Raw genomic sequence first — 16207 nt, forward strand, 5'->3', positions numbered from 1 at the left:
GGTTTCTGTTGAGTCTGATGCATGTCATTTATTTAAGTGGATGGTGAGGCAGTGAAGGCAGCTCCTGTCTCAACTCTGCTTTTGGGCATCCAGAAATGGTGGTGGATGTTGGTGATGTTACCACTGCCCACCAACCCTATAACCTTGACCCGCAACACCCCATGCTCCTAAAAACATCAAGACGCCTTTTCCTCCTGCTTGGCAAAGTCAACAAGGGTAGAAGAAAGCAAGAGTTAGTCACTGTGCACTGTAATATCATCCATTCCTCTACCATTCCTAGGGCACCAGTGTCAATTTATTCTCTTCCTCACCATCCTACCTTTGTAATGGGATTTTTTTTTTAACTTAGATTTTTAAAGTACTGCTTATCATAGTAAATACAGAAAGAACCCCAAATAGGTATATAAGAATGGAAAAACACACAGATATTCCTGTCACTTGCTAAGGTATTGCCATATAGGTAACATATGGCATTTATTGGTGCATCTTGGTAAAAAAAGGTAACAGATCACTGGAAGGGCAGAGTCTAAGGGAAAAGGGAAAGGAGCATCTCAGCACATGACCTCCCACTTCTCCAGCTTCCTGGGGCACCTCCACAGAGAGCTTAGCCCTCATTTTGGGCAATGAATTATTGGAGGGCAATTTCATTTGAACATTATGGCTCCTTGGGCAAACATTTTTCAGATGGCCTTTTAGCAGCTCAAGAGAATATTCATATTGTACTTACTCAACTGCTTTTGCCTCCCTTAAAACCTTTCGGGCTCCATCTGCTGCTTGATTTAGGCTGTTCTCATCTGTCCTATGGTCTTGACAGAGTTGTGAAAATTTCTGTGTTTTGTCAAGTTCAGGGGTTAGATTTTGCAAGGCTCTCGGTAAGTGGATGCCAAGTACACGATGTGCAACCTTCTCTATGTCCTTTGGAGGCACGATTTCCTCTTAAATAAGAAGGAGGGTTTTAGGTAATTGTGTTAATTGTGTCTTATCACTCTATCTTGGAAATATCACAACAAATTCTAAGCATTTGCATTTGATTATGTGTCCCTAGAATATAGAGATTAGATAATATATGTCCCAAATATTCTTCTTTTTTTTTTTTTTTTTTTTTTTTTTTGAGCATATGGAGCTCCTGGTCCAGGGATCAGATCTGAGCTGCAACTGACCAAAGCCAGATCCTTAACCCATTGTGCTGGGCCAGGGATCGAACCTGTGTCCTGGTGCCACAGAGACACTGCCCATCCTGTTGCACCACAGCAGGAACTCCCTAAAGATTCTTCTTCACCCTCAATTTTCCCTCTTCTCTGAAAGAAACACTGCTCACATAATGCTGAATACATCCTGCACAAATGCTTGTTGGAACAACAAAAAGCAGCAGATTTCGGATATTGAGTGTTCTACAAAATGTCCCACAAGAATTGCTTATTAGAAGCACAGATTCAAAACCAACAAAAATGTTCAGATGCCTGCCCTTACGATTCAAACACCGTGAATGAGACAATGGGAACGCATTGGGTTGGACTCAACAAAACTCTACACAAATCCTCCGTGACATTGAAAAGGCTTACAAATTTTGCTCATCTGCATAATTGGGTAACCATACCTAGTATGATTTCTCAAACACCTGTTACTCTGCTACAAGACGGAGTAACATATAGTGTGAATTACAAATTATAAAGAAACTTTAAAATACATCTCTACCCAATTTTCAGAAAAATAAAATTGACCCCCTATGAGAACTAAAGTGGAAGGTGGACTGTTAGTGTTTGTCTCTCTGGCTCCTTCCTAATGCTGAGTCCCATGGTGGAAGTTAGAGATGAATTAGACATAGATCTGACCGCCCAGGGGCATACCATCAAGTGGGGAATCAAAAGTAGTTCTAGATGATTAATGATCCCTTAAGGACAGAGGTGATTAATATAAGCCAACACAATGTGGAGTTCAGAGGGAGAAGATACTTCAAAAGAGCATTTAAACCTTGTCTTCCAGGCCTGCACAGATTAAGTTTCTGGAGATGTGGGGTGAAGGGAGTGGGTAAGAATGGTCTCAGCAGAAGCAAAGGCTCAGGGAGGAACAGGCGACAGCTCGAGAATCACTCCTGGCTGCAGAGTGGGGTGTCTAAAAAAGCATCTGAAAAAGAAAAAAATTTTAAAAAGAAGTTAAAAAAAAAAAAAGAAGGAGCAGGAGTTCAGGAAGGCTAGGAATAGATCACCCAAGCCCCCAAACGTGGGGTTAAGAAAGCCAGATTTCATTCATAGTGGGAGCCTTGGAAGAGTTTCAGCATTTGAGTGACACGACACGTGTATATATCCTCTTTGTAACCATTTTTGCTTTGGTTCTTTCATTTAATATAAAAGGAATATTTTACTTCTTGTAATGTTTTTGAAAAAATGTGACAAGAATTTTTGGGGGAAGAAATGAAAACCACATTCTAAAAGAATCATGGAATTGGCTCTTTATAAAAATAGTAACATTTGTTAAAACGAAAGCTCTATTCATTGAGTAATTTAAAAAAACGAAAGCTCTAATAAAAAGTGAATTAAATTTAACCTCCTATTCAGTCATGAAACATTGATTGGCATTTATTATGAGATTAAAAATTCAAATTTAAGTGATTATAAATTTGCAGGAGTTCTTGCTGTGGCGCAGTGGGTTAAGAATCTGACTGCAGCAGCCTGGATAACTGTGGAGGCATGAGTTCAATCCCTGGCCCAGCTTAGTGGGTTAAGGATCTAGCATTGCCACAGCTGTGGTACAGGTCATAGCTGTGGCTCGGATTCAATCCTTGGCCCTGGAACTTCCATATGCTGTGGGTATGGCCATAATAAAAAGGTGATTATAAATTCATTTTCAGGTAAAATGACACATAACTCTGTTAATAAGGAATTCAGGGAGTTCCCGTCGTGGCGCAGAGGTCAACGAATCCGACTAGGAACCATGAGGTTGCAGGTTCAATCCCTGGCCTTGCTCAGTGGGTTAAGGGTCTGGCGTTGCTGTGAGCTGTGGTGTAGGTTGCAGACGTGGCTTGGATCCCACGTTGCCGTGGCTCTGGCGTAGGCTGCAGTTCCAATTCGACCCCTAGCCTGGGAACCTCCATATGTAGCGGGAGCAGCCCAAAAAATGGCAAAAAAGACAAAAAAAAAAAAAGGAATTAAGACCATAAGGAAAATATTAAGATGGCCAAAGAAGAGTGGAATAGTGTGACCACCATAAATGTAATGATAATTTTACTTGGGTTTTATAGCCAAGAGAAGAGAAGAATTGGGCAGGTGAAGGGAACTGCTTCCTAGGGACCAAGAATCTCAGGACCCTCACCAGGGAAGTTCATTTTCTGGAACAGGATTTTTCTCGATATCTACACTAATTCTTGTTGTAATAATCTGAACACATCTTCCCCTCCCCCCAATTCCTGAGGCTAATTAAAGTGAAATTTTTATTAGAAGCTTATTTAATAGCAATGAGAACCAGGACTTGTATGGGAATGAGCTCTATGACCCAGTGAACTCGGAGAAAAACAGGCAGAACCTGCTTTTTGAACACTTGATGGGGCTCTGGACCCTATTCCACATCTTTGTACAACTGCTGTGGCAGTTCTGATTTTTGTTTTTGTTTTGGTGCATGAATTGACTTATATTTGAGCTAATGTGTTTTTCACACAGTTCCCAGATTTTTGTCAACAGCAATCAATAATCAACAATCCTAGTCAATAATAATCCATCAAGCTCACCATTAAAAATTTGCTTTTAGGAGTTCCTGTCATGGCTCAGCAGAAACAAATCTGACCAGGAACCATGAGGTTGCACGTTTGATCCCTGGCCTCGCTCAGTGGGTTAAGGATCCGGCGTTGCTGTGAGCTGTGGTGTAGGTCACAGACGCAGCTCGAATCCCATGTTGCTGTGGTGTAAGCTGGTAGCTACAGCTCGGATTTGACCCCTAGCCTGGGAACCTCCATATGCCATGGGTGTGGCCCTAAAACGCAAAAAAAAAAAAAAAAAAAAAAAAAAAAAAAAAATTGCTTTCAAACAAACTAGAAAGAGTCCAGTTGACTAATTCCACCTCCATCTTTACTGATTATTCTGGTCATTTTTTTTTTTTTTTTTTTTGCTATTTCTTTGGGCCGCTTCTGCGGCATATGGAGGTTCCCAGGCTAGGGGTCGAATCGGAGCTGTAGCCGCCGGCCTACACCAGAGCCACAGCAACGCGGGATCCGAGCCGCGTCTGCAAACTACACCACAGCTCACGGCAACGCCGATCGTTAACCCACTGAGCAAGGGCAGGGACCAAACCTGCAACCTCATGGTTCCTAGTCGGATTCGTTAACCACTGCACCACGACGGGAACTCCTATTCTGGTCATTTTTACTGATTATTTTTGTTACCTATTTCCCACCCCCAACCTCCCTTATTTTGAAAATCAGGACTAGAGCTGCTAATACAATTTCTAGAAACACTGAGATGGAAAAAATACTTGACCACGGGAGTCTTTTACAAAGAGTAAATGGATTTAATAAAGTGATTGCAAAGAGTGCAACTGACATCACAACTGTCAATTAATTCATGAGGAGGATATTAAATTATTGGCTTTAGAAGATGGCTATGGGAAAGAAAGTCTCCTAAGATCAGTTCCATGCAGTGTTGAACCTCAGCTACATTAAAAAGACAAAAAAAAAAAAAAAAGGAAATTTAAAATTGGAGTTCCCATTGTGGTTCAGTGGGTTAAGAACCCCACATAGTGTCCATGAGGATGTGGGTTCAAACCCTGGCTTTGCTCAGTGGGTTAGGGATCTGGCATTGCCACAGGCTGTGACATAGGTTGCAGATGTGGCTCAGATTCTGAGTTGCCATGGCTGTGGCGTAGGCCAGCAGCTGCAGCTTTCATTCAGCCCCTAGCCTGAGAACTTCCATGTGCTGCAGATGCAGCTGTAAAAAGAGAGAGAGAGAGGGAAAAAAAAAAAACAAAAAACTTTAAAATCAAGGAGTACATCATGTTTCTGATTTATACATGACATTTTCAACAAATGTGATTTGGAATTGGTTGTGATGTTTGAGTATACATTAAAGGGGAAGAAAAAGAAGAAGGAGGAGGAAGAGAAGGAGAAGGGGAAAAAAAACTAGTCCTAAAAATTTTTTTAAAAATTACCTGACAAAAACGTTTTCAGGTTTTTGATTAAAAGATTCATTTTTTCTTCTTCAGATTCACTTTGGTTTTTTATATTCCTCTGTTTCTTGCTTAGCTGTAAAGCATTATTTTTGGAGAATTCTGCCAGCTTACATTTTTGATCTGGAATTAGAAAAAACACAACAATGAGGCAAACACACAACAACGTGGCACATTCTGTGATGATTCTTAGTTCGCTGGACCAAATAAAACTCACTAAAAATACAAAGGAAGTCTAGATAATTATATAATAAATTCATTGTAAAGGACTGTTTCAAAAGGTGATATTATTTATTTTCACTACCATGTTTTCTTAATAATGTGAACATATCTCTTAAAACACCATCAGTAATCAAAATCAATATTTGAAAACAATTATTGATGTCATCATAATGACTTCCTGATACAAATCTAAAACGCAAATTCTGTTTGAATGAGATGTTAGCATTCAGTAACATTGACGAGTTCCACAGAAGTTACTTCACTGTAACTCAGGACTTCTTATCTACAGTGATCATTATGTTTAATGAGTTGAGAATATTTTCTGTAACATAAGTTAAAATATTAATAAGCTTAAATAATAAGTTTAATATAAGTTAAAAGAGTTATTCTTTTAAATGTTCCTCAAATTCAAATAATGTACTGTCCTTTTTTTTGGCCACACCCATGGCTTGTGGAAATTCTCAGGCCAGGAACTGAATCCATGACACAGCAGTGACCTGCTGCAGTGACAACGCTGGATCCTTAACACACTGAGCCACACAGGAACTCCTCAAACAATGTGCTTTCCTTGAGAGCTAAAAAGAAAGCGTTCCTCTCTTTAATAAATGAGTTTGAACTCAGAGCAGGCTACAAAGATAAATTCCAAACATTTGGTGGAGAAACGATAGAACTAAAATGCTTATAAACTAGAAGTGCAAATCTTAATTGTGTGACTTGAAAAAGGTCATGGACTTCTTCTTGGGATTCCAACAAATTAGAGAAAGATAAAAAAAAAACAGAGAGCAATAGGACAATATCATCCACAAGCTGAGCTATACTGAATAAATTAATTGTGACAGAAGCAGGGCTAATTAGGGTCAAACAGAGCTAGGGAAGAAAAAAAAAAAGAAAAAAGAAAAAAAACCTCCCTTTATTTCCCCACAAAAGCAGCCAGCTTAATTTGAGCCATACGGATTTTGTGGCAAAAGATTTAATGGTAACCAAAGAAGTATTTACCTGGTTAAAAATATGTATCTTAATTTTTTGGAGTTGCTCCTTAATTCTCTAGAACTTATAAAGCTTTAAAATGGATAGCAGTTGCTAAGAGAGCTCTTAAAAGTTCTCATCACAAGAATGAAGCGTAGTGACATGTGGTGGACATTAAATTTATTGTGCTAATCATTTTGCAATATATACATACATCATTATGTTATATACCAAAACTAACACAGTGACGTATGTTATAGTTCAATAAAAATATAAAATGTATAAGCAGTAAGTAAGAATGCAGAGATGTAAGGCGAGAATTCCAAAAAGCAGTACTCTGGACAGGAAGCACCAGATTATCCAGATGAAATCTCAGATGGATTAGTTGATACCATTTCCAGAAAGAAAGAGATTGCTAAATTACTTCACTCTTAAAACATCTCTCTGCAATCCATCCTCTGCCATGACTCCTGAGAATTCTCTAGTAATCTCTTCTGGCATGATTTTCCCTTCTAATCGAGAGGAAAATAGCATACCATTTTATCAACATGACAACCTCCATCCTTCGCCAGTTCTCCATTTATGTGCTGATGAAGCCAGATTCTGCTAATATATACTGCAGGGGTTATCTTAAAAAATTAACAGTTTGGAATTGGTGGGGCGATATAACAGTTTAAAATTACATTAAACGTTAAGGATTGTTTTAACCACAGGGACGCAAAACCTGGATTTGCATTTGTTCAGTGCTGTTTCTCCCAGCATCTAGATACATGCAGTAGGTACTCAATGAATATTCGTTAAAGCAATGAAAAATAACATCTAAGTGAAAAACTAGGTAGCAATACATAATTACGACTATGTAAATAAAACTGTTCAACATTTAGTCTATGTAGGAATGTTCTCCAGCGTGACTATAATCAGACGCTTGCTCCTTAATCTAAAGTGGAGCTCGGATGTAGGTCCAGCTGGACTACACGGACCCGAGGATTACGGAACAAATCATGTGCGCATGCGCACAAGTGTGTCTCAACTGTATTTCTCACCCCATTCTCAAGGCTGGCTCTCTATCCTCTGTCAAGTCTGAGACCTTGATGTCCTTGCATACATTTCCTTTTTGTTCAGGAGTTGGTTTCCATTGCTTGCAATCAAGAATGCTGACTGATACAATATTTACCTTATATTGGTAAAAAAATTTTCAGCTCTTTAAGAGCTATTTCTTCTTCATCAAAGGCTCTATATATATTGTCGAAAAAAAAGTGCAAACTGGGGGGAAGATCATTATCTTGTTTTCAAGATGAATCTGATGTATTCACAGGGCACCTTACATTGTATTCATCGTTTCAAGGTGACTATATTGGATTCACCAACAAAATTAAAGAAAACTAGAGAATTAAAAATTGTACCTATTTATTAATATGACTAGAAAAGTAAATGAAATCATTTAAAATTATTAGAGATTTCAGTATCAGGCACTTAAATAGTAAAACAATTTTATCATATCTATCACCATAGAAGGGAGTTCAAGGCATTTAGGGTGTATTCCCATTAAAATATTTTCTAACATTTAAGGCTCACATTAAAGTTTGTCTCTTTAGTGGACTTTCAGATATACCCTTGAACTTGTAAAAAATTATTCTTTACTTTGAGAGCTCTATACTTTTCAAAGCTTCAAGGCTAGAAGTCTATATATGTCTATGCAATGTTTACTATAAAGGAAACATATCTTCACAAGCCTATGTATGTCCTATAAACATATACTTTGAGGTTTTTCTCTTCTTTCTTTCTCTCTTTGGAAACACACACACCCACACACCCCCACTACATATACATATATACTATATGTAGTGGGGGTGTGTGGGTGTGTATGTCTGTGTGTGTGTATATATATGCACGCACACATATACCACACTTATATGTATTATAGTGTATATATGTATATTTCGTGTATACACATAAAATATGCACACATGTATATATGAGTATATGTGATACATATGAGAAAATATGTCAATATTCACATCTACTTCTAAATCACCATTTATAGCCACATCTATATTTTTATTCTATATTTCTAGGTATAAGAACACCTAACATCTAGACTATATCCGTTCACTTAGAAGCTAAATGGAAGCTTTAAAAATTTCAAATAGGTTTTTTTTTTTCTTCACCTGCGGCATATGGAAGTTCCCAGGCTAGGGGTCTAATAGGACCTGCAGCCACTGGCCTATACCACAGCCACAGCAACACCGGATTCTTAACCACTCAGCGAGGCTAGGGATGGAACCTTCATCCTCATGGATACTAGTTGATTCATTTCCACTGAGCCATGGCGGGAACTCCAATAGTTTGTTTTTCTATTTCTATAACTTTACAAATGAAGTCAGAGAAGACATCATTTACCTGATTCTTCAACCCTTGGACCTGGTTGTTCAAATTGTGCATCACAGACTCTGCTTCCTGAGCTTTCTGGAAGTCGTTCCTTGAGAGGGTCAGGGAGCCGTGGCAGCTCAGGGCACCACAGGGCAAGTGCCCACACGGTGTGAGCCCTTGTTCTCCACACACCTGAGGAGAGAAAGGATTTATGTTAAAAAGCAACTTGTTGGCAGAGTGGGTTTTTGTTTGTTTGTTCGTTTGCTTAACACCATCCAGGCTCACTGAGGCAAGGCTCTGCTCTAATAGTATGTATATCTGCAAGAGTTGTTCATGCTTAGTACATAGATGTGACCCATTAAATATCTCCTAGGTAACTGAATAAATATCTAATTTATATATTATCGGCATTTGTGCCAATCAATGTCATTTTTACACTCACAGCTTGGGGGGAAAGAGTCAAACACCTAGCATTCCTATCTTTATTTCATTTAAAAGAAAAATGAGAATTACCTTTTACTTATCATGAGGCAGGAGGGGTAAATGTCCATAATCTTTACATTTTGGAAACAGTAAATAATATAAAGTAATAAAATCAAGCCACAATCCTTACTCTTTGATGTTTCTCAAACAACGACTTAAGAAATAAAAATAAAATATAAATATATTTACATTATGTTCTATAATAGAGCATAGAGAGATTACATATATTTATAAAATGTAAATAAAAAAGAAATAAAATGTGAAACAGGGAAATACAAGAGAAGAGGTCTATAGATCAAGTAGAAGCCACCAACACATTAACTTTACTGTGATGAATATGTACCTTTTCCTTCAATATTTGAATATCGGGTATCTTGATCTGCTTTAATTTTTCTAGTGTCAAGTTTCCTTTCGAGGTTAGTGTATCCAAGGTGGTAAGGAAGTCATTCCTGGTTTTTTCAGAGTGACGTGTCATGGCTGTTGTGTCATTAGTTTTCTTTTCAGCAGATAAAGAACTCTCATAATACAGCTTGATGCTCTCTGAGGAATCTACATCAACACAAAGTGAGGTAAGACACATTTTGTGAAAAAAAAATGAAATGATACACTGCTGTCAAGATCATCATTCCTCAATTTGACTATGCTGACTCGGTCCCTATAATCAATACAAAAATTCAATATTCTCTCCCTTGAACTTGTACTTCATGGGGAAGGGTCAGAGGTCGTGTTGTAGACACAGACTATAGAGCTCTGAGACTGAAGTCTGCAGATGTGGATTTGAACGCTGGCTTCTCCTTTTATGGTCTGGGTATATCTTTGAGCAAATTCATTAGTCTCTTAGATTGTGTCTCCTTTATCTGCAAAGTGATGATGATAATTTATGAAGATTAACTGAGATAATATAAAAAAAAAACACTCTGAAACAATCCGGAATATTAATTTTGACTACCCAGATGAACCCTAAAATGATGAATCAGCTAAGCTTACCTCACTCTATAGAGCAGGAGTCGACAAGCTCATTCTGCAAAAGGCCAGAGTATAAATGCTTTAGCCATCACACTGCTGTCACCACCACTCAGCTCTGCATTGAAGAGTGACAGCAGCCACAGACAGCATGTAAATAAATAGATGAGGCTGTCTCCTAATGAGGCTTTATTTACAGCAATCCTATCCTTTGGCAGGATTGGGTGGTAGACTACAGTTTGCTGACCTCTGATGTCGAGGCTGATGACAAGCTAAGTCCCTTCTTTGTTTTTTTCCTTTCCCTCCCTCCCTCTCTCCCCTCCGTCTCTCTTTCCTCCCTCCCTCCACCCTTTCTTTCTTTCTTGCTTTGCTTCTTTCTTTGTTTCTTTTTCTTTCTCTTTCTTTCCTTCCTTCCCTCCTCCCCCTTCCTCCCTCTTTCTTCCTTCCTTCCTCCCTCCCTTTCTTTCTTTCATTCATTCTGTCTGTCTGTCATGTCTGGAGGAGGCAGAAGTTCCTGGGCCAAAGATGGAGTCCGCACTACAGCAGCAACCTGAGCCACGGCAGTGACAATGCTGCATCCTTAACCTGTTGAGCCACCAGGGAACTCCAACAGCTGAGTGCTTCTCTACGCCTATACTTCCACTCAATTCTCATCCCCAGTTTTCACAAAACATCAGGAGGTGTACGTCAGCACAACCACCCACATATTACAAGTGGGAAAACAAGGCTCTGATGGTAGGAAGTGCCCAGTGATAAGAAGAGATGAAGTGAATATTTGAAGCCAGGTAGTTTGACTCTGGAGCCCGTTTGCTTAAACACTTCTTTATATTTTCCATATTTTAATGAAAATGTAGAAAATACATTCATGAAAATAATATGGGATGCTTTAATGTAAACGATAATAGAGTAGGGCCTTAAATGATTACTTAACCATAATCCAGGCATGACAACCACACTTTATCTTTTAAACATTCCTGGTTTTTATACTAACATACTCTTAATATACCATGATTTCATTTATCACATACCAACCCTAAAACCAACCAACCAACCAACCAACCCACCAACCAACAAGCCACGTTTCTACTGCTTGGAATGATTTTCTGCCTTTATTTATCTGGCAAATTTATCTCTACTCTGTGAAGCCTATCCTAATAAACCCAGGAAGAATGCTGTTCTGCTCCCGAAGCAGCTTGAAGATGCTTTGATAGAGTCTTTTCTTGTTTGGGGTTGTTTATACGCCTGGCTTCCCCACAAGATTAGAGCGACTAAGGGGCAAGGACTTGCTGTGTTTACTCCCCGTCTCCGCTGCCCAGCACAGTGTCAGGCATTGAGAGAAAGCCCAGTTTAACTGCTGTTGGACTGCAAGTTTGAGCGGATTAGCATGGAAACAGTTTTGCTTTTTTTCTACCTGGCTAAGATAACTGCTAATGGATTTTCAGTTCTTTCATTAGCCACCTTCTTCCAGATGAGGAATCCGAGCAAATGCCTTGCTCTTTACGTAACACTTACTGAGCACTGTTAATAGTGATTTCATTCAATGTAGCCCTTTCATTAGAGTCATATTTGCCATCTCTTCTTTTCTCTTTTGGTTCAAGATCAGATGCCAAAAAAGGAACATAGACATAGGATAAGGAAAAGCAGGCACAGAGTTCCCACTGTGGTTTAGGGGGTTAAGGACCCAACTAGTATCCATGAGGATGTGGGTTGGATCCTTGGCCTCACTCAGTGGCTTAAGGATCCAGTGATGCCACAAGCTACAGCACAGGTCACAGATGCGAAGCCGATCCCACATTGCTGTGGCTGTGTTGTAGGCTGGCAGGTGCAGTTCCAATTTGACCCCTAGCCTGGGAACCTCTATACGCCACAGGTGTGGCCCTAAAAAGAAAAAAAAAAAAAAGGGAAAAGCAGACAGTATTTTTTGTCTTGAGATGGGTTTCATGTATATTTTCCCTTTACCTCCCAACTAGATGGGTTAGGTGTAAATAAATTCAGTGCTGCTTCTCCTGATAGTAACAAGCTGTCTGGCCATTTCCAAACATAACAAACATAACAAGGAGCTCATGGGAGATCAGCAGATGAGCTAATTCAAATTTTGCTTTAAAGTTCAATTCTCCTCCAAGGTGATCTTAGCTTTGGCTTGGCTTCCATTCATTTTTAAGAGCTATGCAATATAAACAATGGGCTTCTAGTAAGTTACATGTCTCCATGTGCCTACAAAGTTCTTATGAGAAATATCTGTTTAAGTTCTTTTTGCCTCATATTCTTTTGCATTTATGGATGCTGGAAGTGGAGTGGCTTATACTCAGGAAGGCATGGAAACATATCTCTCTCATTTCCATATGGCCATATTAGAATTTCCAGGCTGCTGATTACATGAGACCTTTGTATGGTTCAACAATAGAATGTTTTGGGTTTTACAAGGCAACAGAAATAAAATAAAAAATAAACAAATGGCACCTAATCAAATCTCCACACAAAGTTTCCTCCTTCTGCACATCAAAGGAAACCATAAACAAAACTAAAAGTAACCTATAGGATGGGAGAAAATATTTCTAAATGATGCGACCAAAAAGGGCTTAATCTCCAAAATATACAAACAGTTCATACAACCTAATGATAAAAAATAAATAAACAAGGAGATCCTGCTGAATAGCATTGAGAACTTTGTCTAGATACTCATGTTGCAACAGAATAAAGGGTGGGGGAAAAATGTAATTGTAATGTATATATGTAAGGATAACTTGATCCCCTTGCTGTACAGTGGGAAAATAAAAATAAATAAATAAATAAATAAACAACTCATTCGAAAAGTGGGCCCAAAACCTAAACAGACATTTCTTCAAAGAAGGTTTATAGCATCTCATGAAAAGATGCTCAACATCAGTAATTATTAAAGAAATGCAAATCAAAAGTACAATGGGGTACAACTTCACACCAGTCCGAACGGTCATCATCAAAAAGTCTACAAATAATAAATGCCAGAGAGGGTGTGGAGAAGAGGGAACCCTCCTACACTGTTGGTGGGAATGTAAGTTGGTGCAGCCACTATGGGAAACAGTATGGAGGTTCCTCAGAAAACTAAAAATAGAATTACCATATAATCCAGCAATTATACTCCTGGGCATATATCTGGACAAAACTATAATTCAAAAAGATATGTGTACCTTTATTTTCATAGCAGCACTATTAACAATAGCCAAGACATGGAAGCAACATAAATGTCCATTGACAGATAAATGGATGAAGAAGATGGAGTGCATATATGCAATGGAATATCATTCAGCCATAAAAAAGAATGAAATAATGCCATTTGTAGCAACATGGATGCAACTAGAAATTATCATACTAAGTGAAGAAAGAAAAAGACAAATACCATCTGATATCATTTATACATGGAATCTAAAATATGACACAAATGAACTTATCTATGAAACAGAAACAGACTCAGAGAACAAACTCGTGGTTGCCAAGGAGGAGGAGATTGGGGGAGGGATGGATTGAAGGGTTAGGGTTAGCAGATGGAAGCTAATGTATACATATAATGGATAAACAACAAGGCTTTACTATATAGTACAGGGAATAATATTCAATATCGTGTGATAAAGCATAATGGAAAGGAATATTAAAAAAAGAATGGTGTGTGTGTGTGTGTATGACTGAACCACTTTACCATACAGCAGAAATTAACATTGTAAATCAACTATACTTCAATAAAAATAAATGAGAAAATTTTAAAAAGAACACTTTGGGTTTTAGTGTTCGTTTAGTATCAGACATTGTTAGTGTTATTTTGAACAAATGCTATCCAGGCTCTCCGATGTTTAAAAAGTTGAAATAGTCATGCACAAATAATACTTTTAATGGGTGTGTTTTGATTTTGTAAAGTGCTCAGGTGCTGAGGCAATAAGCACAGGGTGACTCACTAATGGAATGCGCTATGGATTTCATCAACTTCTGTCCAGAAACAGATAGTTGAGGTACATTTTCTCTCTTACCCATGATGCTTGCATTCCGGGCATTGGAGTGCAAATCAATTTCTTCCTGAAGATCTTCAAGTAAGAGGTCTGCTTCATTACTCATCTTACTGCTCTTTCTTTCAGATCTTGAAATTCATACACTGTTTTCAGCTGCTCATTTAGCTGCATGATTTGTTTCCTTTGGGGAAAATGAGAGTAAATGCAGTGAAGCTTGTATTACATTTGACAGATGGGTGAAAAAAAAAACCCAACAAACACGTAAAGAAATTGCCCTCATTATCAGGAATCCTCATACTTAAGACGGATTTTCCCCCTAATTTTTCATGTGATAGTTCATGATTTTGTTTATGGCTCCTCTCTTTCTTGTTAATTTGGCTTCCTGGAGTATCTCAGCACTTATTTAAAATATGATCAGCATAAAGGCTCCAGTAGAATAAAGGTTTTTGAATCTTTCCATTCAACTGTTTATACTCTGTCTCCTTTTGCTTTGGGTTTTTGAAAACACGTATTTAGATGTGGCTTATTTAAATCAGTCTACAAGGGAGTTCCTGTTGTTGTTCAGCAGGTTAAGAATCTGGCCAATATCCATGAGGTTGCGGGTTCGATCCCTGGCCTTGCTCAGTGGGTTAAGGATAGTGTCACAAGCTGTGATGTAGGTCACAGATGTGGCTCGGATCCCACATTGCTATGGATGTGGTATAGCCTCAGCTGTAGCTCAGATTTGACCTCTAGCCTGAGAAATTCCATATGCTGTAGGGACGGCTCTAAAAAAGTAAAAAAAAAAAAGTCAGTCTATGAGAGCCAACCTATATTAGACTTTTAACACAGACTCTCTCACTCAGGCAAGGGTAAAATCAGTTCTTCATTCAGGATAAATCTGTTCCCAGTAAGGTTCCTTTCAGTGCCACTTCTGTACAGGGTCTTAACTCTGAATTTCTACAAGTGACAGGAAGCTTCCTCGTTGGCAAGCGTACTTCTGGGTGAGTTCTTTTTCCATCACCTTCTTTGATGGTGCCACCTTCGTCCCACTTCAGTTGGCTGGGTTCGACACACACAGTTGGTGCAGGTGAATAATTGGTAAATCCCTCACCATGGGGGAAATTGGGTGCAAATCTTGAAAAGCACAGTCCAGGGAAGTTACAACACAAATTTATGGGACTAATGTATCTTGGCACAAGTGCAAAGCATTAACTCATGCTTCCTAGCATTTTCTGCTCTAACTCTCCCTTCTAATCTACGTACTTTTCCTTCAGGCTCCAACAGTCAGGACTGTAATTCTTCAGGCCAATAATAATAATAATAGTAATTACTACTATTATAATTGGTACTCCTTAGGCACTTGCTTTGTGCCAGATATCATGCTAAGTGGCTTGTCTTGAGTAACTGTCAGAAGAATCCTGTGAAAGAGAGAATTTATCCCTCTTTTTGATGAAGTTTGGAGAAATGAAACAACTTGCCTGAGGCCACACAGAAGTGGATTTGAATCACAGCAGTCTGACTTTTGAATCTATGCTCATGACATCCTGGGTTCTCTGTCTCCCTCTCCCCTTTGATTTGTAATTGACCCAGCAAATACTTATTATTTAACTAAACCAAGCCTAGAGAATATAAGCACAGAGAAGGCAGCTGTCCCCAGGGGTCCCTCAGTGAGGCCATGGCAGATAAGCCACCAAGATGTGGGAAGATAGAGAAGGAAACACATCCCTTCTCCAAGGAGGTCAGTGAAGGCTTCAGAGAGAGGGTGGGGTCTGGGTGTCTCTAACAGAAGAATTGCAGTTCAGCAGGTGGACCAGGAGGGGGCAGGCTTTCCTCATCACTTCAGGCCTGGCCCTGGGAATCTTGCTCCTCCTGCTTTCTTCTCTCTGGTTCTACTACCAACACTTGCAGTCTCCTTGTCTAGTACACCCACTGTGGACTGGCTCCTTCTGCTTGCTCAGTTCAACTTTGCCATTTTCTATAACCACACACCAGTGGTCCTGGGACCAAAGCTCATTTACTCTCAGATGTGTTGCTTTGACTTATACAGAGCTTTTTAAAAGTGCTTTTAGATTAGCTGCCTGTATTTTATTTAT

General features: G+C 38.9%; 1 protein-coding gene across 1 annotated transcript in view; it reads right to left on the reverse strand.

Annotated features, from left to right (window-relative positions):
• LAMB4 (laminin subunit beta 4) overlaps nt 1–16207 on the reverse strand; it is a gene marked incomplete at its 5' end in the record, with an annotated part of 121884 nt that overhangs the window by 14324 nt on the left and 91353 nt on the right. Inside the window, 6 exon segments of the mRNA XM_021063522.1 lie at nt 728–935; nt 5134–5260; nt 8731–8901; nt 9536–9741; nt 14154–14237; nt 14240–14313. Coding sequence (XP_020919181.1) covers nt 728–935; nt 5134–5260; nt 8731–8901; nt 9536–9741; nt 14154–14237; nt 14240–14313 — 870 coding nt within the window.

The sequence above is a fragment of the Sus scrofa genome, chromosome 9 (genome assembly GCF_000003025.6).
Source record: "Sus scrofa isolate TJ Tabasco breed Duroc chromosome 9, Sscrofa11.1, whole genome shotgun sequence".
NCBI classification, from domain to species: Eukaryota; Metazoa; Chordata; class Mammalia; order Artiodactyla; family Suidae; genus Sus; species Sus scrofa.